This window comes from Ursus arctos, unplaced genomic scaffold (genome assembly GCF_023065955.2).
Source record: "Ursus arctos isolate Adak ecotype North America unplaced genomic scaffold, UrsArc2.0 scaffold_1, whole genome shotgun sequence".
NCBI classification, from domain to species: Eukaryota; Metazoa; Chordata; class Mammalia; order Carnivora; family Ursidae; genus Ursus; species Ursus arctos.
In genome coordinates, this window is record NW_026622763.1 from 108,388,784 (window position 1) to 108,412,255 (window position 23,472).

Sequence of the window (23,472 nt, forward strand, 5' to 3'; positions counted from 1 at the left end):
GCCCGGTGCAGGGCAGAGCTTCGTGGCGATGGGGCCACGCTCGTTGGCTGGTTGATGCTGACGGCTTGACTGTCTTCTGACAACAACCTCAAGCCACGGCATCATGCTCCCCAGAAACGAATGCTGCTGCGAGTTGCTGCGTACCGTGCCGTGTACTCTCTCGACATCGGCGTCTGCGTGCGCAGACACAGAGCAGCCTCGCGTGACGGCACCAGGCCGCGTGAGCCCTTCTGCTTGGCACCCGGCTTCTCAGAGACATGAGAACAGAGAAGCGGGTTTCCGCGCTCTCAGCGACAACTCACGAGAAGCACCATCGTTTCTAACGCTCTGCCGTTGATCAGCCCGGAAGCCACGTCCAGTCAAGGCCCCGACGGAGCTGCGGCGAGCATCTCGTACACGCCGTGCCGCTTCCTCTGTCGTTTCTAAAGAACTGGCACTTGGCAGTGGAGTTGCTGGCTCCAAGATAGGCACACTTAAAATTTTGAAATTTCCCGGCCTCCCCTCTGCAAAGACAATGGTCCTCACGTCCTTGCCCACGTTGACTATTACCGCTATTTAAGTTCTGTCAGTCCGATGCACGCGCAGTAACCTCTCACGGCGGTGCCTTGAACTTCCTTGAGCGCCAGAAAGGCTGAGCAAGTTTGCATGGTCATTCTCCCCTTGTGTTTTCTTTGTGAATTGCAGTCATTTTTCTCATGTTTCTGTAGAATCAGCTGACTTTCTGTCACTGATTGACAGGGGCTCTTCCCAGATGGTGGATATTAACTCTTTGTCTGTTTAGTACAGATTTTTTTCTTCAAGTCTCTCCCTTGTCTTTTAAACCGGTTTATGCATCTTTTCTGCACAACCAGCCCCCTGCCTTTAAGTGTATTTAGATCTGCTGGCCTCTTTATTTTTGCCTCCTGGCTTTTGTGTCTTACTTAAGATTATAAAATACCCTTCTGTGGTTTTTTTGACTTTTTTTTAAGAGAGAGAGCATGCGCACGAGCGTGGGGAAAGAAGGGGTGAAGCAGAGGCACAGGGAGAGAGAGAATCGTAAGCTGGCTTCACGCCCAGCATGGAGCCCAACACAGGGCTCCATCTCACGACCTCGAAATCATGACCTGAGCTGCAATCAAGCGCCAGACGCTCAACCGGCCGAGCCACCCAAGCGCCCCTCTACTATTTTTATTGTTCTGAGTTGTTTATTTGTTGTTTGTTTTGTTTTGTTTCATTTAGCTTTTTAACCCATCTGGAAGATCATTTTGTGCAGGGCCTGATGTGGTTTAAAGATTTAAAATGAATGAGATGTGCATTCTCTGTGTTTTCTGGCTGATGAGCCTGGCCTTGGCGGGCACCGTTCCATCGTCCAGCAAGTACGCTCTGCACCGTCCCGCGTCGGCAGGACTGCCTGGGTGACTGGCCCACTGTCTGATGACTCTCTGCAGGGCCGAGAGGGACTCTCTGGAGAGCAGCCTCTTCGAGACCCAAGAGCTGTCAATGCAGCTGCAGGCACAGCGGGAACAGCTGGCGGGAGAGGCCCAGAGCATGCGGCTGGCTCAGCAGGCCCTGCAAGGTGCTCGTCAGGCAGGCTCTCTCTGCTCCTCTCCCCCCTTCGGTGGATCTCTTTCCCCAGATGTGCTGCTCCCACTCCCCAGTCCCCTGTAGGGGCACGAACACAGGCCCGGAGCTCACGGGGCTGAGCGGCTCCTCCACTACTGTCTGGGAGGGATGGGCCCCCACCCCACCCAGTGCTGGGTCCAAGCGCACCACTAGGCGGTGGCCTCGGGATCAGCATGCTGGCTCCCCGCTCCTCCCCCGTGCTCCCTGTGCAGCCTGCCCTGCCTTGGGTGGCCTGGCCATAGCAGCACAAGGTGAGAATTTAGGACACACACACTGCAGTGGGGCACAGAGTGCTTTGCCACCCCTCCCCCAACTCTGGCAGCCCCTTCAGGGCAGGTGGCTTTCCCTCTGTGGGGCCGGCTCTCCACAGGGAGTTCGTAAGGACCACAGGGGGTTCCATGCTGTGGGGGCCTTGCGTCCAGTCCCTGATGGCACCTGTCACTTCACAGTGGAAATTCAGCAGCTGACAAGTACGTGGGAGGCCCAGGAGACAAAGCTACAGAGGGACGTGGGGAGGCTTCAGCAACAAGTGGCACAGCGGGAACGGGAGGCGCAGCTGGCCCTGGAGAGCCAGGCGCTGGCCCACCGCGAGGACCTGGCTCGGCTCCGCAGGGAGAAGGTCTGCTTCCGTTGTGCCACCCAGCTGCCTGGTCACTTCCCCAGAGTCCACCATGTCCCAAAATGCAGCAGACACTTGCGGGCGGGAGCCTAGGAGACCAGCCAGGAGACAGAGGAGCCCCAGGCATGCTGTGGCTGGGGCCAGAGGAGGACTCTTCCTAATTCGAGTGAGCCTGGGCTCTCCAGGGCCTGGACCGTGTGTGCAGAAGAGGCCAGACCTCAGGGGGGCTGAGCTGGCTACAGTCTGAGGGCCAGTAGCTGGAGGGAGCTTTCCCTGCAGGCCTTGCTTGACATATTTTACAGCTCATGAATGTGGAGGCTCAGGAGAGGGTTATGAGCCGCTCCATAAACGTGGGCGGCCAGGTGGTGAGACCCAGCTCCTGCTTCGGTGTCACTGTGCAAGACAGGGGGTATATGGCTGACTGGAGTGAACCAACTCTGGGGACCTGTCCTGCCCTGATGTCCCATGAACCAGATCTCACTTAGGACCTGCTGGTCTCACATGTCCTGACCTACGCAGCCCTCACAGCCTGTCCCTTTGCATCGGCCCAGGAGACGCTGAGTCTGTCTCTGACAGAGGAGAAGGAAGTGGCAGCTCGCCAGTTGGAACAGGAGAAGAAGCTGGTAGCAAAGAATGCAGCCAAGAGGGAGGCTCTGAAGGAGGAAATTCAGAGCCTGAAGCATGAGAGGGATGAGAGTCTCCTCCAACTGGAATATGAGATGCAACAGGTAATGGGGACTATGAGGCAGCAGGGAACCCTCACATCCACTTCACCGTGCCTTCCCTGACCCAGCAAGAGGGCTCTGAGGGCAAACTTTCTAGGTCACTGCTATTGCAGCTTTGGTCTTCCACAGCAGTTCTGGTGGACAGACATCCACCCACCTACTCATCCATCCACCAATTCATCTACCCATCCACCTACCAGTCCATCCACCCATCCACCCATCCATCATCCATCCATTCATCTATCCACCAATACATCCATCCCTCCACCCATCCACCCATCCATCCATCCATTCATCCACCAATTCATCTACCCATCCACCTACCAGTCCATCCACCCATCCACCCATCCATCATCCATCCATTCATCTATCCACCAATACATCCATCCCTCCACCCATCCACCCATCCATCCATCCATTCATCCACCAATTCATCTATCCACCCATCCACCCATCCACCCATCCATCAATCCATCCATCCACCAATCCACCAATCCATCCACCCATTATCCATCCATGCACTTGACTGTCCCTCCATTCATCTGTCAATCATCCACCCAGTCACCTGAATAGCCATCCTTCTATCTATACACCTAGCTGCCATCCCACATACATGGCCATCTATCCACATACCCGATTTTCCATTCACACACCTAACCATACATCTGTCCAACAATTTGCTTAAACACCCATCCAACCATCCGTCCACCCAACTATCCATCCACATGTTCATATGACCATCCATCTATCCAACCACTCACTTGACCATCTGTCTATCTATTCACTTAAACATCCTTCCTTCTCTCCACACATCCACCTGTCCTTCCATATCCACCATCCATCTCTGTGTGTGACCATCCACTCACCTGATCAGCCAGCCAGTGTGTGGAGAGCTGACTGAGCGAAGGCACGGAGGCTGGGCCATGTCAGACAGAGTGAAAGGTCCCGTGGACCCCACTCGGGACAAGGGCTGCCCCTGGGCTGACGCTCCTTCCCAAGCAGGGATGTGAAGTCAGGAGCACACCACGTGCTGGCAGAGGCTTTAGCTCCCAGTGTTGTGCCGCAGCCTCTCCTTAAAGAGGTCCCTGACCCTTACAAGCACTGCCGCCAATCCCGCCAGGCCCTGTCACTGAAAGAGGCAGAGGGGAGGCTGCTGAGGGAAGAGCTCTCCAGGTCCATGCAGGAGCTGCAGCATGTGCGGCAGGAGGCCCAGAGCCGCCACGAGCAAGCCGAGGTGAGCCCTGTGGGCCCAAGCAAGACCCTGAGCACCCGGCCTGGCCACCGGCCCTGCCCAGCAGGCCAGACAGACCCCAGGTGCACTCCCTTCCTGCCTGGTCCCGGGGACACAGGCCCCTCTATTCTGGCCCCCCGAGCCTGAATTTCACCCAGAGAATGTCCAGGTCTCCTGCTGGGAGGAAACACTGCCTTAATGGGAAGGAAAGACCCAATGAACCAAAGCTGGTGGTGGGTGGGGGCTGTGAGAGCCAGTCCCTGCTCCCCAGCAGCAGGCTCGGCCAGGAAGAGGCCACAGGTGAGCCAGCAGTAGAGAAGGGTGGAACCCAGACCTGGGCCCCGGCCAGCGCCACAGACACGCAGCCCTGCCTGTCTGTGAGCCTGAGCTGCACTTGGTAAAATGGGACTTCAGGGAATGTGTGCAACACCTCCTGGGGCTGGCTCATTAGACAGGTGTCTCCAAAGGAGAACTCCAACCTGGGAAGGCTGGCATTGTGCCCGAGGCAGACCCTCACTGGGAAGGACACCCACACAGAGGCATCCCCGAGGGATGAGGGACGGGAGAGACCCCCGTAGGTACCAGCCCCCACTGCACTGAGGCTGCCTCGGGCAACCAGCTGGGGTCACCTGGGACTCCCGACTCCATCAGGAGCCCGTGTCCAGGGGACAGGGCAGGCAGCAGCAACTAGGACTCGGAGTGGAGGCAGTGACCCTGGGGGCCCTGTGCCTCCATCCCATGGGTGGAGCACCCACTGCTGTGTCCCATGGGGGGGCCTCAGCGACGGCGTCTCTTCACCTTCCACCCCCGCCTCACTGCTGCCTAACATGGTCACTGGGAGCAGAGCTGCCTGGACGGGCTGCTGGCACCTAGGAAAGTCTTATCCAAGAGCCTCTCTCCCTGGAGCCCCCACCCTGCTCTGTCCCACTCTTAGGCTGGGTGGCCCTTCCATGGGCACAGCTGGGAGGAGTGAGGGGCCCAGGAGGTTGTACCCTCCTTCCTCCCATCCCCACTGAGCTGCCCCCTCAGTCCCACCCATGGTCAGGGAACCAGCAACGCCCCCCAAGACCCTGGGGGCTGACACCCCAGCTCAGAGAGAGGCCTGCTCAGGGGCCTTCCCTCATGCTGGCTCTGAGTCTCTGCCCGGACTGGGGCTGGCCTGCCAGCGAGCGGGGCACTTCAGGGAGTTCGTTAAGGGTCCTTTTGCCACCTTGGCATGGAAAGTGGAAATTAAAACCAACAGAGGAGGGAGAGAGAGGAGAAATGCAGCTGAGGAAAGCCAGTTGTGGGATGCCATCAGAAACACCCCTGGCAGGCGGAGGGTGCCCTGTGTGCCCTGTCGCTCACAACCCTCCCAGGGGCTTCCCGGCAGGGCCCCCACAGCAACGCCAGGCCCGTCCTGGGGCACAGCCAGACCCGGCCACTCAAGGTGATACCTGTCAGTGGGGAAGGACAGCAGGGGCCAGGGAGGCTCCTTCACCAAGAGCAGGAGACAGGGCCTGATGGAGCCCCAGCCAAGTAGTGCCCTCGCCCTGCAGCGGCCGACCGCATCCCAGCAGGCGGGACCGGGAAGGTCTCTTAGAGACCCGCACAGGGCCAGTGGCGTGGGCACCTGCGCCTCCCGGAACAGGAAGCCAGCTCTGCCCCCCCCCACCCCGCTGAGGAAACCACCGCCTGGGGGCCCCGACCACCCTGGAGCCAGGGCAGGGGGGAGGGCGGTTCCAGGCAAGGAAGCTGGGTCGGCCTCAGGCCCCGGGTAAGTAGGTGGTGTCCTTCCTCGTGGACAAGGAAAGCTTCGAGCTCTGCCGCCTTGCCTGGGGCCCAGAGCACACGCCCCTCCTCCACGTGCCCACCGGCCAGTGCTGGAGAGGGTCTGCTTGAGTGGGAGGCCCCAGGAGGGCAGACTCCGTCAAGCTGAGTCCCAGATGGATGTCTAGGCTGCCTGAGTGTGGCTGTGAAGTCTCTACGGGGGCGGCCCCGCAGCCCCGCGGCCCCACGGCCCCTTTCCAGGCGTGTCTTGGCTGCTCACACGTTTAGGCCTGCAGCGATTGTGCATACCCCCCACCTATGCGACAGCTCAGGAAACCAAGCGCCAGGCTGAGGGGCCCCTATGTTCACCTGGATTCAGGGACAGGGCTCCCCCTTCCCCACCACTGCCACGGCTTCTGAGCTGGGGTCCGCCTTTCTGGCCCTATGTGGACAGGCAGGGTCCCAGAGAGGGGGACTAGAAGCCCTTCGTCTGGGAAGGGTGAGCCCCCCGCACTGACCCCAGTGGACGCCCCGCCCACAGGGCCCTGGGACCTAGGGGGCTTCTCCCGTGCCTGGCAGGCCAGCAAGGGTGGAGGCCCAGCCCTGAGTTCCTGGGTGTGAACACCGAGCTCACTGCCCAGCCCAAGGAGTCCCGAAGTCTGTGACATTTGAGGGCAGGGCCCTCTCTCTGCCAAATGGCTGTTCTTGGCCCCTCAGCGGGGTGGGCCCAACAGCAACATTTTAGGGATGAGAGAGGTCAGCGCTTGAGTCCCTGACTGGGCCCCTGCCACCCACCCTGCCCTGGCCTTGGGCCGGGAGACCCCAGAGGAAAGGCGTGGGCGGAGGGGTCAGCTCCCCCACCTTGGGGAGACCCCTCTGGGGCTTCATCACCTCGTCCCCTGGGAACCTGACACCGGTGGCATTGGCAGCAGTGGGCGTGAGGACCCTGAGCCCCAGGCCGCGCTCTGCCCCTGCCCACCTGGTACAGCCCAAGCGAGGACAGCATCTGGCTGCTCGCTTGGGCTGGAGCAGACCCCCAGCTGCCCCAGCCTTGGATGCTGTGGCCGGCTTGCTGCTCCCTCCAGGCCACCGTCAGCGCCACGACTGCGGAGCTGGAGGCCCTGCAGGCCCAGTTCGAGGAGGCCATCTCGGCCCATCGGAGAGAGGCCACGGCTTTGGGCGAGAGTCTCCGGGAGATGGCGGCAGAGCAAAGCCACGCCAGGAGAGAAGTGAGGGGGGTGTCAGGGGAGCGGGGAGGGGAGGGGTGCTGGGAGAGGAGGGAGGGGAGGGGTGTCAGGGGAGGGAAAAGGGGAGGGGGGAGGGTGCCAGAGGCAGTTCCAGGAGAGCAGGAATGCAGGGAGAGGGGAGAGGTGCCTGGAGAAGGGGAGAGAAGGCCTTCCCAAAAGGCAGGTGTGACCTGGGGAGCGGGGAGGGGAAAGTCGAACCCTCAGCCCAGAGATCCCTCCAGCGTACCAGCCCTGGGAAGAGCTCGGGTGAGGTGGTGTTGGCCAGGCTCTGCCTGGAGGCGGCAGGAGGTAGAGACCCCACGGGACGGGGCTCCAGGTGGGGTGAAGCCGCCCTGGAGGTGCCTGGGGTGGAGGGGCAGACATGTGGGGGCTTTGTGGGGTTTTCAGGGGCGACCATGCACGGACCTGGCCAAGGCCTCGAGGCCAACACAGGGGCCCCCAGGAGCCATGTGACGGTGCCCGGTGCCCCGTGGTAGGAACAGTCCTGGGGGAGGCTGGCCAGGCTGCAACACAGCAGGCAAGCAGATTGGGGAGGTGTTTCTGAGGGAGCTGTGACAGGACCTGGGGAGCCTGGGAGAGGGGAGGGCAGGAGGGCCCGGGGATTTGGGCTGGGGGAGGGTAAGCCGGCGCCCAGGTGGGGCCCTGAGGACGGGGGGCCTCGTGCAGTCCCCGGGCTAGGAGCCAAGGCCGCAGGCAGCGAGCACGCTGACCCAGAGCTCAGGGGAGCGCAAGCACGACCAAGCAGCAGAGAGGAAAGGGGCTCCTCGGCCCTCCCCCAGCCCCCAGGGGCAGGCCCCGGCAGTAGAGGGAGAGGGAGGGAGAGAGCATGATTTAACATGACAGGCTGTTTACTTTGGCCCCCAAAGAGAAAGGTCTCCTTTCAACAGATTTCAAAGTCAGGCCCGGTCAACGACCACACGGGGAAGCAAAATGAGATTTTAAAACTAGGGGCTGCAGGGGAGGGGCCAGGACGCTGGGGGCACATTTGTTCTGGCGACGTGAAAGAAGAAAGCATAGGCCTCCTGAGAAGTTCAGGTTCCCAAAGAGGGGGGCCCCCGGAAAGGAGGGGGGCCCCAGAAAGGAGAGGGACCCCCAGAAAGGAGAGGAACCACCAGGAAGGGGAGGGACCCCCAGGAAAGGGAGGGGCCCCCAGAAAGGAGAGTGGGGGAGCAGGAGGCTGAGGCGAGGGGGCAGGAGGAGCAAGCCAGGGAGCAGCCTGAAGAGCCTCTCAGGCGCCAGGCTGGCCCGGTTGCCATGGAAACCCTGACGTTTTCACAGCCTTTAAACTGAAGGAAGGTCCAGGCTTCTCACAGCCCTGCCTAAAGCCCTACACGCGTGTGCACGCACACACACACGTGAACACACGGCACGGTTCATACACGTGCACACACCCCATGCACGCACACACCTGCACTCATGTGCAGACACAACACTCACAGGGAAACACATGGACACACACGCAACTGCACGCGTGCGCACACGCATCACACATGTGGACATGGGTCTGCACGTTCACACACGTGTGCAAATGCACACACGCTCACAGGTGCTGCATGCATACACACACGCACACGGAGCGCACATATGTGTGCTCGCACACGCGCGCAGGCCAGAGCCCCGTAACACCCCTCCCCTGCTTTCCCGCCGGCTGTGCAGAGTCCTGGGGCCACCCCCTGCAGATTTCAAAAGACGCTGTTGATACAATTTCTAGTAAAGAAATAATTATTATAATCCCATTAAGTGATTTGGCTGTAAAATTCCTGTAAGAAGGACGGTTGTTCTCATGAGGGAGGCCGTGGGGGTGCGGGGGAGGGGCCTTCTCCGGCTTTGTTTTGCTTGTTTTCACCTCCTCGGCCCTGGGAAATGAAAACAGTTTCTGTTATGATGGATCGGGCCTTTTGCTGGTCCTTGACCTTCGTGGTGGATTTTTGCTGAGCTCTGCGGAAACTGCTCCACACGGTTGTGGCTCCCACATGTGAGGGGTGGGAGGGGAGCAGAGGAGGGGCTCAGGCCCTTCCCCAAAACAGAACAACAATAACAGCGGGTGGACCCAGGAGCCAGGCTGGCCGGGGGCCTGGACAATGTCCCACCGAAAGAGCCGGCAAAGTGGGGTTTGCTTTTGGCAAAGTGGCGCCTTGACATTGCTCAGAATTTTTGTGGCTTCCCCTCTCTCGGTGCTGCTGGCCTCCTCCACCTCCTCCTGGGGGCCGGCCAGGCCTGCATGGACCGCTCTCTAGAGTGTCCTGCTCAGGACCAGAGCATAAGCCTGGGAAGCAGGAGACCAGATGTCCTGGCCAAGCCTGGCGACCTCCCACCCTGTCGCATGCGTGCCGAGGGTGGGCTGGCCCTTTCCCGGGTCTGCACTCTCCTCCAGGAACCCTCTCTGGGCGTTGGGGGAGGGGGTGGTGCTGAGGAGAGGCACCCTGTGTCCCAGGGCAGCGTGAGTAGAACCCCGGGCCCCACCCATGCTCTGGCCCGGGCTCAGCTCCTGGGCCTCCCACAGAACCACAGAATCGGCAGGCCCTGCCTAGAAGCCCCCAGAGGGTGTGGAGGGTCCTGGTGTGGGGAGGACAGTGTGATGGGTGTCCCCTTCTGGGCCTGGAACAGGTCTGGCAGGGACAGGGGACAAGGACTCACCCACAGCCCCTCCCAATCTTGGGTCCGCTTGCAGAGGCCAGAGTCTGGGCTGCTGAGCCCCGAGACCGGGGTGGAGGTGCAGCGCGTGGCTCCCGCTGGCTCCAGAGCCTGCCCCCGGGGCCCCTGGTGCCCCCACCCCCTTGTGCTTGCGGTGTCCGCGCTGGGGAGCACTCTGCACAGAGCACTCGTGAGACACTGAGCACCTGCCACCTGAGCGGTTGGATGGCCTGGTCCAGGGGGGCCTTCTAAGGGCCACCGCCCAGAGACCACCCCTCCCCCGGCCTCCCATATGATAGGGAACTGAGGGCCAAGGCAGTGGATGTGCCCACAGCTATGCGGGGTTTGGGAGCCCAGGCCGCTGGCCCTGCTGCCCACATCAGGGTGGGGACAGCAGGTGGGGCGGGCCATCAAGCACAGGCCGCTGGACCTGAGTGGGGACAGTGCGGACATGGGGGCTGACCAGTGACCAGCATCCCCGGCGTCTAGGGAGGGGGCAAGGGGCAACACGAGGCCAGGAGGGTCAGAGCGTCACCTCCCCGGGCTCCAGGACCAGCCCTCGTGAAGCTCCTGCAGCCTCACGTCGTAGGAGAGGTGACCCCCAGGTGGGCAAATCCAGGTTACCTGCTTCTCCTTCAAGCACTTGGGGACACAGGGCTGGGGGTACATTGGTGCTGCCAGACCAGAGCCAGATGCCGATCCACAGCTCCTGACCCCCATACATCCCATGCTCTTCCCCCAGGCTGAGAGGCTGCAGGCCCAGCTGGACGAGGCCCGGGAAGGGCTGGCTGTGCTGCGTCGGGAGCTGCGGGCCAGCGAGGAGAGCCGTGAGGGGCTTCGCAGGGAGGTCCTGGAGGCCCAGCGGGCACTGGGTGATGAGGCCCGTGAGAAGGAGGTGCTGCAGCGTTCCAACACTGAGCTGCGGGCTGCGATCCGCAGGGCTGAGCAGGAGAAGGCCAGGTACCAGGCCCCTTGGAGCACCTGTCAGGGAGCCTGCCCAGCCCCAGAGCTCATCCAGGGACAAAGGATGTGGGGTGTGGGCGTTCTCCTGACACGGGCCAGATGGTGGTGGGGTGGACTCACTAAGCGGACCCAGGGTGCCAACTGCCCACGTGAAGCTCTACAGTGCCGACGTGCGGGGGGAGGGGGAGGCTGAGATGCCGACACCCCTGTCCTGCCCTCGGTGCGTCCCACATGGCCAGTAGGAGACAGCCAAGGGCTGGGGAGCAGACGGAGGCCGCGGGGCCTGGTCCGGGGCTCCGGGGACAGCGAGGCTGGAACTGTGACCCTCGCAGAGGTGCTGGGCTGCTGCTGGACATTGGGTCTATGGGAGTGTGGCTGGAGAGAGGAGCACAGCAGGGGGAGGGTCCAGAGACATGGCGAGGGGCAGAGCCAGTTGGGCGCTCGGACCTCGTACGCCCCGAAGGTGGTAGGGAGGCAGCCCCAAGGAGGAGACCCGAGCCACGGGGGAGGCTTCTGGCCAAAGCCAGGTGGGTGGCAGGAGGTCTCTGTGGGAGATACTAGACCCCCAGCCTGTGACACGGCGCTCAGTTTGCAAAGATCCAAGGAAGAAGGGGAGCAGAAGGTGCTGGTCCTAGAGGAGGCCCGAGCCCTGGCCCAGAAGGAGGCCTGTGAGCTGCGAGCCAGTCTGAGGGAGGTGGAGAAGGCACGGGCGGAGGCCCGCCGGGAGCTCCAGGAGCTGGGCAGACAGGTGAGGGCGGCCGTCCCAGAGCCCCACCCCCAGAGGTGTCCCCACGCCCCACGCCTGGGCCCCGCTCTCCCCCCACGCTCCGCAGGGCACTCACCCCCTGCAGTGGAAGCTCCAGGGCATGGCCTTGCTGCCTGTGTCTCTGGAACATTCTGTCCCCACACTTGAAGCCACCAGCTGGAGGGCCCTGCTTAGACCCATGGGGCTCCCGGTTAGATGTGCCCCAGGGGGTGCAGATGACAAGCCTCAGACTTAATGGCTGAGAACAACTGCTTTGACACTCATCAGCGCTGAGGATCAGGAATTCAGCCAGGGCGCGGAGGGGACGCCTTGGCTCTGCCCCACGGTGCACACGCCAAGAAGCCTCACAGAGGGAGACTTGCGGGCAGCGCTGGGCCGGCCTGCAGTGGCCGGGCTCATGTGGCCCGGGGATGGCCTGACCATCAGCTGGGGTGCCCCCCGGGCCCGGCCGGGGCTTCCTTCCCGCATGGCCACCTCGGGGCTCAGGGAACGGCTGCCCTGAGTCATCTATCTGCCTCCACTTCCAAAGTCAAGAGCCACTTAGGCTGAGTTCACCGGGTGCCGAGACGGCTCAGAGGAGGGGCCTAGACACCCCTGGAGGCCAGAGGCCTTTCCAAGCCTCTGCAGCCAATTCTGTCAAACTCCTTCAGACTTGGAGAGGTTCATGAGATGTCCTGTGCTCCCTCCGGACCACGCATTTCCTGCACCTACCTCCTTCTACCCCCCACAGCCTTCCTGTGAGGAAGGTTCTAGTACCTTCCTTTTCACATGAGGCCACGGACACATGGAGAGGTGTGTGGGACCAGGGTCCCTGTGAGTGAGAGCCGGCGAGGACCCGGGAGCCGCACCCCTGACGCCGCCCCCAGCCTGCTCCTTCCCACACGGTGTCCTGGCTCCGAGGGCACCCCCGCCTCCCATGTCCTGAGTGCGGGCACTGCCCCGAAGGAAGGCTCCCTGCCCCCAGGACATGCGAGCAGAGGCAAGGGTCCAGGAGGGCCCCGGCAACCCCATCAACGCCGCACACTCACAGGTGAACATGCTGGAGGCTGAGAACCGGAGAAAGAGCCAAGAGGTGAACCAGCTGCAGGTCCAGGGCGCACAGGACGCCCAGAAGCAGCAGCAGAGCCGGCAGGAGGTGCTGCAGACGCAGAGGCTGGCCACAGAGGCTGAGGCAGCCCGCGACGGTGCCCGGAGGGAGGTAGGAGGGCTGCCGGAGCTCCAGAGGGGCTGGGAGGCAGGGCTGCCGGGCCAGCTCTGTGCGTCCACCTGCTCGTCTTGTCTCCCACTTCCCAGCGGGTGCAGCCGGGGTGGAGGGACAGGGGCTCTGGCTGAGCTAACGCAGGGAAAATGGTGACCCCTGTGTCCCCTAGGGTTCTCATGTTTCAGAAAGGGACAGTCTCACCCAGGCGATGTGAGCGTTCTGAGCTGGGGGATAGTCAGGGGCCCCCAAAATGCCCAATTCTCAAAAAGCCTCGGGATTCGGAGTACACCCACATACACCCACACCTGCACGTGTGTCCGCAAGGCCCTGACCCATGTGCACGCGTGCACACACTCCCACCAGCTCTCTCCCTGCACACCTGGGTCCTTCTGCCCCGACAGCAGCTCAAAAGGCCCTCTGTTCAGGCCTGGCTCTGTGAGCTGCATGTGGTCAGGTGGCCTCATACCCACCCCTGCTCACAGCCTGGCCTGCCCGGAACCCCCGGCTCAGGCCCGAAGTCATGCACACAGTGGCTGCATTGACCAGAAAACATGGACTCCTCTCCCACGACCTGTGTGACCCCCTGTGCGACCTTGCAGCCCCTCACCTCCAGCTGTGAATGGAGTTGTTAATGCTGTGGCTGCCCAGAGAGGAACTGAGACGAGGCCTGGCCTTGCCCCTGGGCCAGGCCTACCACCCAGGACTTACGGTCTGGCACAGGGTCTGTGGCCTCCAAGTTTGTCACTTCCCTAGGGGTGACGATGTCCCCGGTGTTCCCACTGTTCGCTCACAGTTATGGAGAGGGCACCTCGTGTGGGTGCAGGTACCATCCCAGGGGCGCAGGGGCACGGGTCAGGCCGTGAGCAGGGTCTGCAATAGCAGACAGAGCGGTCTAACTGGAAATGAAGGGGTGGGCTGCTACAGATGGGCAGTGGGTCAGGGAGGGCCCCTCTGCGCCTGGGCCAGGCCGCCAGAGAAGAGAGGGGAGTAGGCCCAGCAGAGGACCCATGGGGAGGGGTGCCCGGGGGGCTGGAGTGAAGCAAGAAGGGAGAAACTGTGGCCCAGGCCGAGAGAGGCAGGGGGGCAGCCCACGGGTTCTGTGGGCTAGGGGAGGCTGTGGGGGCTGGGCCGCCCTCCACTGACCCACCGTGCTGGCCCTCAGAAGCCCGTGGCATAGCATCAGGCACCCTGAGGCTCCCCAGCCCTGGGCTCAGGAGGATGCTGACCCGGCCCGTGCCACCACAGGCCACAAGCCTGGGACTAGCTAGAGGTGGGGCCACGGCAGGCCACAGGAGGGGACAGCCTATGGTCTCAGTTCCGTCCGGACTGGGGTTTTCACGTATGTGCCAGGATGGGCTCCACGTCCTGGGGTGTCCTTCCCCACCTGGGCTCAGGGGTTCCCACTGCCAAACACGACTGGGAGGTGGGTCCTAGGTCCCCCCAGCTGTGACATGCCAAGGAGGGCATCTGAGGGGCTCCCTCAGGAGTGGACAGGACAAGATGCCTGGGGGCAGGGCTTCGGAGGGCAGGGGGCTCTGGGCTGAGGGCTCCGCGTCCCTCCCGCAGGCGCTGAGGCTGCAGCAGAAGCTGGCGGAGGTGGAGGCCGGTGCGGAGGCCCAGAAGAAGCAGCTGGAGGAGCGTCTCTACCAGAGCCAGGGGGCCGAGCAGACCCTCCGGGCTGAGCTTCGCATCACCTCTGAGAAGCTAGAGCAGGCCGGCGTGGAGGCAGAGGGCCTGCAGGCACGCCTGGACGAGGCCGGTCGCCAGATCCACAGCCTGGAGCAGAAGCTGGCTCAGGCCGAGGGTGCCAGGCGGGATTCGGAGGGCCAGCTGGGCCGGCTGTGGTCCACGCTATGCCGTGGCCTGGGGCTCCAGGGACAGAGCCCCTCAGGCTCCCCCAAGCGGCCCAGCTTCCCCAATAAAGGTCAGTGTCCTCAACGGCTTCAGGCAGGCTCCTGTCCCGGCTCTGTACCCCCCCAGGACCCCCCAGGCTCCCTGTGGGTGCGGGCTGTCAGCACATCCCCACCCCGTCCCCTCAGCTGGCACCGTCCCGCAGGCTCAGATGGCATCCAGGCTCGCTCCCAGCGGCAGAGGGCCAGCCCCCCTGCCCGGTCCTGCTCACCAGTGCGATGGCCCTCACCTACACCTGGGGTCCACAGCCCAGAGGTGGACGTGGTCTCCGTGCGAGACGCCCTGCGGGACTTCGAGCAGAAGCTGCGGGATGCCCAGAGGGAACGGGTAAGGTAGTGGGAGGACACGCCCCGGGAGCTCCTGCAACAGGGGAAGCTGCACATCACTGTCCATGCATCCATCCCAGGTTGCTGAGACCCTAGCAGGGCCCCGTGGGTCACTGGGCACCTCCGTGTTCACGCTGTCCTTTGTTGGGCACGATAAATAGCAGTAAATACCCTGGTCTCTCAAAACTCGACCGCCCCAAGTGGCTCAGGGTCCTCTCTTCCTCCGAAAGGGCCGCAGGGCCCTGGCTCCAGGTGCCGCTATGATGCCCACTGGGGTCCAGGTCAGCACGCCCGAGCCCCCCAAGCCTCCCGCCGGACACCCGGGCCCTCCACTCCCCCACCAGGCGGCCCCCTGACCTGGGTCCTTCCGCCCAGGACGACTGGCACTTCCAGGCCGCGAGCCTGAGCAGCCGGCTGAGTGAGGCGGAGAGCGAGTGTGCCCAGGCCAAGAGCCGCGTGAGGCAGCTGCAGAAGGCGCTGGCGGAGGCAGAGGAAGGTGACCTCCCTTCCCTCCCCCTGCCCTCGAGGGTCACTGGGAGGGGCACACCACCACCTCCCCAGGGGATCCCCAGGGCCCTTGCCCCTGGCTGCCAGGCGTGTATGGTCCTGGGAACTGCTCAGGCGTGGGCCGCGGGGGCGGCACCAAACCCGCGTGCCTCCCTGAGATGTACCCGGCACGTGGCAGCTGACTGGCGGCTTTCCCAGCAGTGGCTTCCCCATCACAAGGGAAGAGAGTCCAGAGACCTTGCAGGGCCCCTGGACCCTGCCACACTGGCCTCTTACAGTTCCCACCTCAGGGCCTTTGCACTGACTGTGCAGACCTCCTACAACCAACCCTCTTCCACAGACAGTCATGAGGCCCACCTCCCCATCAGCTCTCTGACCCCTGTCACCTCAGAGAACGCCCCTGCCCTGCTGATCACCCCCACTGCATTACTGTCCTCCCCCCATCAGCGGTTCTGCCCGGGAGGTAGGCCCAAGGCCTAGCACAGTCTCGAAGGAGGAATGTCTGTGGAAGGAAAGAAGGTGGGAGAGAAGGAGAAGCAGGCAGAGGGAGCCAGGACCCCAGACCCGCCCCCAGGGACCCTTGAGCTTCAGATGGGAGAAGCGGGGAATTACTAGAGCGGGGGGCCTCTCCAGCCCCCACCATCCAGAGGCCAAACACCTAAATTGACAAAGCCTCAGTTTCCTTGCCTGGGAAATGGGCGGGGGCGATCCCCGCGTGGCAGCCCCTCAGGGATGGGAGCCAGGCAAGCCTCTGCTTGCCCCACAGCTTGGCGCCAGGCAGAGGGAGAGATGAGCAGCGCCCAGGCGGCAAAGACCCTGCAGGGGGCGGCGCTGCAGAGGCTGGAGCTGGAGCACTTGGCAAACACACGGGCGGCCAGCCGAGAGAAGCGGAGGCTGCAGGTGGGGCATGCGGCCGGAGGTGGGAGGGAGGAGACTAGGAAGGCTTCTGGGAGACAGGCGGTTTCTGGTCCCCATGGGCAGAGGCACAGCTGGGCCGGAGCAGGTGGCCTCGAGGGACATGGTGGCCCTGCAGAGCTCATCGGGGGCCCCCTGGTAGAGCTGTTTGGGAGCTGGTCCCTGCCCTTGTTTTACAGACTGGGGAAACTGTCCTGGGTAGGGAGCGACCTGGCCTCCGTGGCAGAGCTGGTGGGGGCCGGAGGCAGGGCAGATCCGCGGTCTCCCCGGCCTGTCCATCTCTCTGTGGCCACATGGGCAGGCCTAGGATGACAACAGCCCAGCCTCGGAGCCCTGTGTGGGGTCACAGTAACACAGCTGCAGGGCCAGCTCACCGTGTCACTCAGAGACAGAAGGGTGCTACACAGGATGAATTTGGGTAAATGTCCCCACACAGGGTCTTTATGCTGTGAAGGTGGCCTTGGGTCCCCTGCTTTCAAGTGAGGAAGCTGGGCTGGGGGTGAGGAAGGCCTGGCCGGACAGGGGAGCTGGCAGGGCCGCCGAGGACGCAGCACGGAGCGCTTCCGGAACTCTCCCATTCCAGGGACCGGGAGGGTGAAGGCTCCGTTCTCAGGGGCACGGTAGGCGGGGGGCGTCCCCGGGCTCCTCCTGTCCGGCACCTGCCTGCGAGGGGACTGGGGGCCTTGGAGGCCTCCCCTCCAGCCCGGGCCATGCATCAGCATCCCCAAGGCTCTGGCAGGTCTCCGTGCGAGGCTGCCACGCATGGGTGCAGAGGGCTCTTCTGAACGGCATTCAGCTCCTCTATCCATGGTAATTTTTCTCCTTAAGAATTTACTCAATTTTTCACTGAAGTGTGGGTACAAAAATCTATCAGCATCATGTCAAGTTGTTCCTAGAATTCTAGTGATTCTATTTTTAGGCCACTTGATTCCGTCTGCCTCCATCTCGTCGGAACCCCCAAAGTCTCTGGTCTCCAACCCTGAGGAAGGTTTTTCCCAACTTTTGTAACCTGTTGGCCATTGAGGTGGGCACCTGGGAGGGCGATTCAGACCCACCGGAGGCCCAGAGGCCCCAGGCCTTCTGACGAACAGCAGGTCCAAGCAGAAGTGTCTGCAGGGAACGAGGGGCTCAGGTCCCGCGGCCACACTCCCTGCCGCCTGCCCTCAGCAGGTCAGGTGGCCAGGCCACCAGCGTGTTCTAGAGCGAGGTCTGCCTCTGACATGAGTGCTTTCACTTTCATGGACTGGGTTTCCCCCCGTTTCACATGAGCCAATGTGTTTGTCAAGAGAAAGTTAATTAAAAACATATTTTTCTAATTAAATGGTAGGCTGTGCTATGCAAACAGTAAGATTCTTGTTTGAGAGCGAATCCCTCCCCGTTTCCAGGGCTACTCTGGGAATTCAATAGGTCAACAATGCAGAAGGGCATCAGGACACGCACCCCACGTGGCACCCAGGGTCCTGCAGGCAGCTGGCGGCCTCCAAGCAGGGGGAGCGCAGGCGCACACGCCCCTGGGAGAGGCGGCCGGTGGGGTCCTCCTGTCAGAGCCACGTCGCAGCCTCCCAGGCAAGAGGGGCTCGCGGGGTCCTCGCGGTGCCACCAATCCTTCAGGAGCCCTCCTCTCCAGAGCCCTCCTCCGGGGCCCCAGCTGAGCGTCAGTCCAGTTCCAGAAGCTTGCGGGCTGGCAGACTGGGCCTAGCAGGCCACAAAGGTGGGCAGGGTCCACCCAGCTGGACGCACTGCCCCGCGCCCGGGAGGGAGCCAGATTTCTGAGTTTGGCTGTTACGATGGTTCTCTCTTCATACGATGAACCAGTGGGCTTTCCACCTTTCTCTGCCGCCCGCAATACACTGCCCCGGCTGCCCTGAGAGCCTGTGGCTTCCCGTCACCTCCACAGGAGCGGCTCCTCCCCCGCCTCCTCCCGCTCCTCTTGGGGCCCCTCTGGCCATCGCGGCCTCCCCCCTCCTACTGTGGCACGCAGGGCTGAGGCCCTACACGTGTTGTTTGCTTGTTGGTCATGTTATTTACATCGTCGTCCTGCCCGGAGCTGGAGCCGTCCTGTGCCCCGGCCCGATCGTGTTTGCGTCTGTGTCGTGGCCGTACCTGTCTCGTGGCGCTGGAGATTTCTGTTTGGTTCTCTCAATTCCACCCGCCAACCGTTCGTCTGTTTTGTTGGTCTTTTCACAGAATCAGCTTTATCTCTTCTCTCATTTGTACCTACGGTGACTCATTTTGGCTTCTGTTAATACTGCTGTTGTGATTTCCCTCATTTCTTAAACTGAGTAAGGGACGGATTTACATGCGGGCTTTGTCTCTCGACAGAGCGTTTCGTGTTATCCCATCTCCCCCACCTGCAGTTGGGTGTGTGTGCCATGGATTTCTGGCATGAACTCTTTTTCTTTTCACCAGTTTTCTAGGAGTTTCCGTTTTTACTACTTTAATGCAAGGGTTATTTAAAAGAATGATGACGTGTTTGTGTCTCTTTCTGTTGACATGTAGTCCCACTGGTGAGGGGAGGCTCTGGGGCAGTTGGGCTCTTTTGATCAGCTTCTGGGGGATCTGTGTGTGTGTCCTGGTTTGTAGGTGTCGGTCGGTTGCTTGCTTTCTTGGTTTGCTCTTGTCCATTTTTTTATGGTATGTTTGGAGGGAAACAGGGCACGATGATTGCAAAGTTTACGGAGAAGAACAGGTGTTTGAGATTTTTAATGGAAATTTTGAGAAACGACAGCAAAGCTGATGATAAGCCTAGTGTGGTCAAAGCAGGAGGCGTTGGCACAACGGTGGACAAACCAGCAGGCAGACAGCGCAGAGTCCAGAGGTGACCGGCACCAGAACCTTGGCTCCCGCCCAGGGACCAAGTCCCCCTTATATCTGAGCGCCGCCCGGCACTGGGCTCTCCTGGGACAGGCCCGAGGGCTCCCAGAGGGCAGGACCCTGTGTGGGGCTGCACTTCCCTTTTTCCCGCGGCTCCTTGAACCCTCAGACTGAACCTGGGTCTGCAAGCCTCGCTGGCCTGGCCCACATCTCCTAGGCTCAGAACCTCACCAGGACTCAGAACGAAAGCGACCCAAGAAAGGAGAAGAAGTCAGTGGCGCAGCGGGCAATGTTCATAACGGGGCGCCGTTCAATTATTACGGTTCATTTGAATTCCATAAAAGTTGAGTCATTACAAGAGGAGAATAAGGCTTCACATAAGGGGTTTGGGCCTCTTTAAAATACCACGAAATATTCAAGCCATATTTGAAGGGAACCTCTGCTTTTCTCCTGGAAACATGCACAAATAGGAAATGGTAGTGTCCAAACTTGCAGGGAAGGGTGAAACCTTGCCGTTTTAGGCGCAAGCACCGGCATTTGATGTCCATTTCTAAAGTACTAAAGCATCAGACAAAAGGAAATGCGTCCAGGCTCAGCCCACTGGCCCCTCCACCAGGGGGTCACTCGCCTCCCTCCTCTGAATCCACCTCCTCCATGAGCAGGGTCACGGTCACGTCAGCATTTGGGATGACTGAGTGAGAGACAGGATGGGGAGGCCCCCCAGACACACGGCACCCGGGACACGACTGCTGTGAACGCTGTGTTCGCCGGCACAGACAGGCACCTGTGACTTGAAGGCTGGTGTCTGCATGGCTCACTGGGGGGCCCGGTGCCTTCTGGCTTTCCTCTCCAGCTCCGTGCCCAGTCTCCCTCTTCCTAAACAAACACCCTCTTGTGCCCCCCCCATCCCCTCCCTTCTCTGCTGGCCCTGTCTCCCCTCCCCCAGCCAGGCTTCTGGGAAGAGCTGCCCTTCCCTCCACCCTCACTCACACGCACACGCACAAAGGTCATCAGAAACATTTGGTCCCATCCTAAGGGTCCCTTTTGGGTCTGTGTCTGCCCGACCTCTTGGGGCGTTCCACAGAGACTATTAATCTCTCCCTCCTGATTTCTGCCAGCCCTCTCGTCCTCCCTGGGCTGCCGTCTCCTCCTCCTCCCTCTGTTCTAACATCCACTTGGCCCGGGACCTGTGTTCTCCCTTTCTGGCCTCTCACCAGGACAGTCTCCTCTCCCCTGGGCCTCCAGAGCCACCTGGTTCTGTGACACTGTCCCCCACATCCAGTGACTCCTGGGCAGAACCTCTCAAGACTGAACTCAGAAACTTCACCCCCAAATGCCCTCCCGTCCACCTTCCCATCTTGGTAAGGGGGTCCTGGACCACCCCAGCAGTCGACACCTGGGAGTCCTTGGGACATCACTTGCTCCTCAGCCCCCACACAGGCCCCCAGGCTGTCTCTAAATTCTGAGTCCTGTCCTTCCACTTCTTGCCCCCTTGAGTCCAAGCTACCACCAGCTCCCGTGTGGACTCCCCTTAGCGCCACACCTCTGCTTTCCCGCTCAGCCAACCGAAGCATCAGCAGGTGCGACCCCGGAGTTTCCAGAGTCCAAGGTACAAGAAGGCACTGGCCACTTCCCCATGAAACACCCAGAAAGGTTCCATAGCTGGAGACTGGCCTGGTCTCACAAAGCATGGACACCACGGCAGGACCGCGAGTTCCCTAGGTGACACCTGTAGGCTTCTTTGTGCTTGTCTCCTCCTGAGAGTTCTCCAGGCCTACGGTGCGTCTGCTCCAGGGCCCAGGCGCTGTCCTCCTGGGCAAAGCTCAGAGCAGGGGGTGACAGCTGCAGCAGAGCAGGGACGATGGCCAACGGGAGGCCAAGCATCCCTGCGGGGAAGCCAGTGCAGCGCGGCCCGTGGGCTGAGAGGACATCGGGCGGTGCTCCAGGCAAGGGGCGGTGAGAGGCGCTCATTCGAGAATGGGCAGGGCAGTGGGTTGGAAGGGTTGGCCATGTTCCCTAGCCAGTTTTCATCCTGAAGCACCCTTCAACATACAGACTCAAATGTGTGGCCGGGCCACCCTGTGGGGCCTGCCTGCGGACAGCAACGGGAGGGCGCCGCAGGTGCCTGAGCAAGGGGTGATGGTTTGGGCGGGCTGAGGCCAAAGGGCCAAGGATGGGGCAGGGGTGGGTGAGTGGGTGCGCAGGGAAGAGAAGGGGCCGTGGGCCATCCCAGGGGCCTGGGCTGTTGGTGCCTGTGGGGCAGGGAGCGGTGTGCGGGGCTGGACGCTCCTGGGCACGCAGCAGGGTCGGAAGGGCTGAGGCAGGGGGACACGTAGTGGTAGATCTCAGAGGCAGCAGGCGGGGGAGGGGGTCCAGGGGCTGAGCTCCACAGGCCCCATGGGCTCGGGGGGACTGTCCTGTTCATTCCAAGGGCTGGAAGCAGGGGAGGGATGCCAGGTGTCCTCTGAGGCCACTCTGACCACAGCAGAGGACCTGCCAAGTGGAGCCTCTCAGCAAGTCCTACACCCCGCCCCTCCCCACCAGGGTGCCGCTCTGAACTGCCTGACCTGCGCACATTGTCCTGGGCCTGTTCTCGCCTCTTCCCAGCAATCTGCGGCAGGGCCCGAGCAGATGCCCTGGGCTTCTCCTTCCCGGGGAGCCGTGTTTCCAGGAGACCCTATGCCTTCCTCTCCCTAGGAGCAACTGGACACGCTGCAAGGGGCCCTGGAGGAGAGCAGACGGCACGGCCAGACCCTGGCCCAGCGAGGGAAGCTCCTGGAGGAGCAGGTCGCCCGCCTGGAACGCAAATGTCAGGAGGCCAAGGGCGCGCAGGAGCCCTTCCTGCAGGTGAGGGGCCCCAGAGGGCAGGGCATTCCCTTTAGGGAATCATGCGTCCCTCGGGCGGAGTGAAGGGAGGCACTGGGAGATGCCAGAGGCAGGTGTTCACACCTAGAACCACCCTCCGGCTGACAGACGGGGAAACTGAGGCGGGAGGGAGTCCTAGGCTCGAGGCCTCTCCGCAGTAAGCACCCCTACGACAGAGGGTCGGCTGTGGACGCGCAGCTCAGGGGGAGACAATCTGTGGAGCCTGGAGGCCCGGCCCAGGCACTCGCAGCCGCAGCCAGAACACGGCGAGCGGGTTGCGGGGCGCAGCGAGCAGGGAGGCTCGCCCCGCGGGACCAGACGCCGCGCCCGAGCAGGCCCGCCTGCAGGGGGAGCTCGCGGGGCTGCGAGCGCAGGGCGCAGGGCTGGTGGGCGGGCCCGCGGCTCCAGGGGGCGGGGAAAGGGGGCGGGGAAAGGGGAGCATCCGATGGGGGTCCAGGCCCCGCGCGCTGCGGGAGGCGTTGCACAGGCACCTGCTGATTACGAAGGGTCTGCTCTGCACCTGCCCACCCCTCTCCAAGCGCAGGGCCGCCCTGGCGCCGGAGGGTGACCCTCCACACCCCCCTCCCTGGTGGTGATACTCCTGCTACCTTTGCTCTCCTTGGAGAGGTACCACGGTCATAGCAAATCAGCCCGGCTTTGCCCTGCAGGGAGCTCTGTGGCCTGGCACACTGCCCACCTCCGGAGCCCCAGATTCTGCTGTCCGTGTTGGAAACGGCCCTGGGCTCAGGGCCCTACCGACTGGACCAAGGCAACGGGTGGGGTACACATAGGCCTACCCAGAGGGAGACCAGGAAGGCACACGTGGTGAAGGGGAGAAGCCGGTCTCACCACCCCAGCAGTCTCCACACAGGGCTGGGCAGGACAGCGAGCAGGCCCCCACCCCTGCTGACAGACAGGGAACACAGCAAGGCCGAGGGCAGGGCCCATCCCAGGGGCCCACTGGCCAGAGATTTTGACAGCCAAACTGTCCCCAGCTGTGAGTGGATCCGGTCTCCATGTATGAAATAGGTCAAAGCAAAGCTATTCGGGTTGAAATTGGGGCTGGGGGTTTCCAGAGCATCTTCCTGGGGCCCAGAGAAAGGAAATGGCATCCCTGGAACCAGGCAGAACATCACGCAGGCTCCACCCCCACTTCGAGCTCTGTGGGCCCACCTTGCGGAGCCCGCCACGCAGCGGGGCCTCCCCCTCACACGGCCCAAGGGGCAGCTCCCTTGTCCTGGAGGGGCTGCCTCAGCCCCACAGGAACAAGAACAGGGACAGGGATGTGTGGCAGGCCCACCCCGCTGCCTGCCACGGAGGGCGCCAGCCACGTTGTGGGCCCTGGGGTTCTAACACCCTCACAGCCCACTCCAGGGGCAGGCAAGATGGGGACTAGA

The 23,472-nt window shown here is 62.3% G+C and overlaps 1 protein-coding gene across 1 annotated transcript in view; it reads left to right on the top strand.

The window, feature by feature from the left end:
* Nucleotides 1–23,472, top strand: part of CROCC2 (ciliary rootlet coiled-coil, rootletin family member 2) — a 63,210-nt gene that overhangs the window by 35,118 nt on the left and 4,620 nt on the right. The window contains 14 exon segments of the mRNA XM_044381615.3: nt 1,428–1,555; nt 2,052–2,221; nt 2,773–2,949; nt 4,067–4,180; nt 7,012–7,155; nt 10,550–10,767; nt 11,359–11,518; nt 12,567–12,623; nt 12,654–12,734; nt 14,304–14,661; nt 14,794–14,975; nt 15,350–15,470; nt 16,248–16,381; nt 21,908–22,057. Of these exon segments, the coding sequence (XP_044237550.3) occupies nt 1,428–1,555; nt 2,052–2,221; nt 2,773–2,949; nt 4,067–4,180; nt 7,012–7,155; nt 10,550–10,767; nt 11,359–11,518; nt 12,567–12,623; nt 12,654–12,734; nt 14,304–14,661; nt 14,794–14,975; nt 15,350–15,470; nt 16,248–16,381; nt 21,908–22,057 (2,194 nt within the window).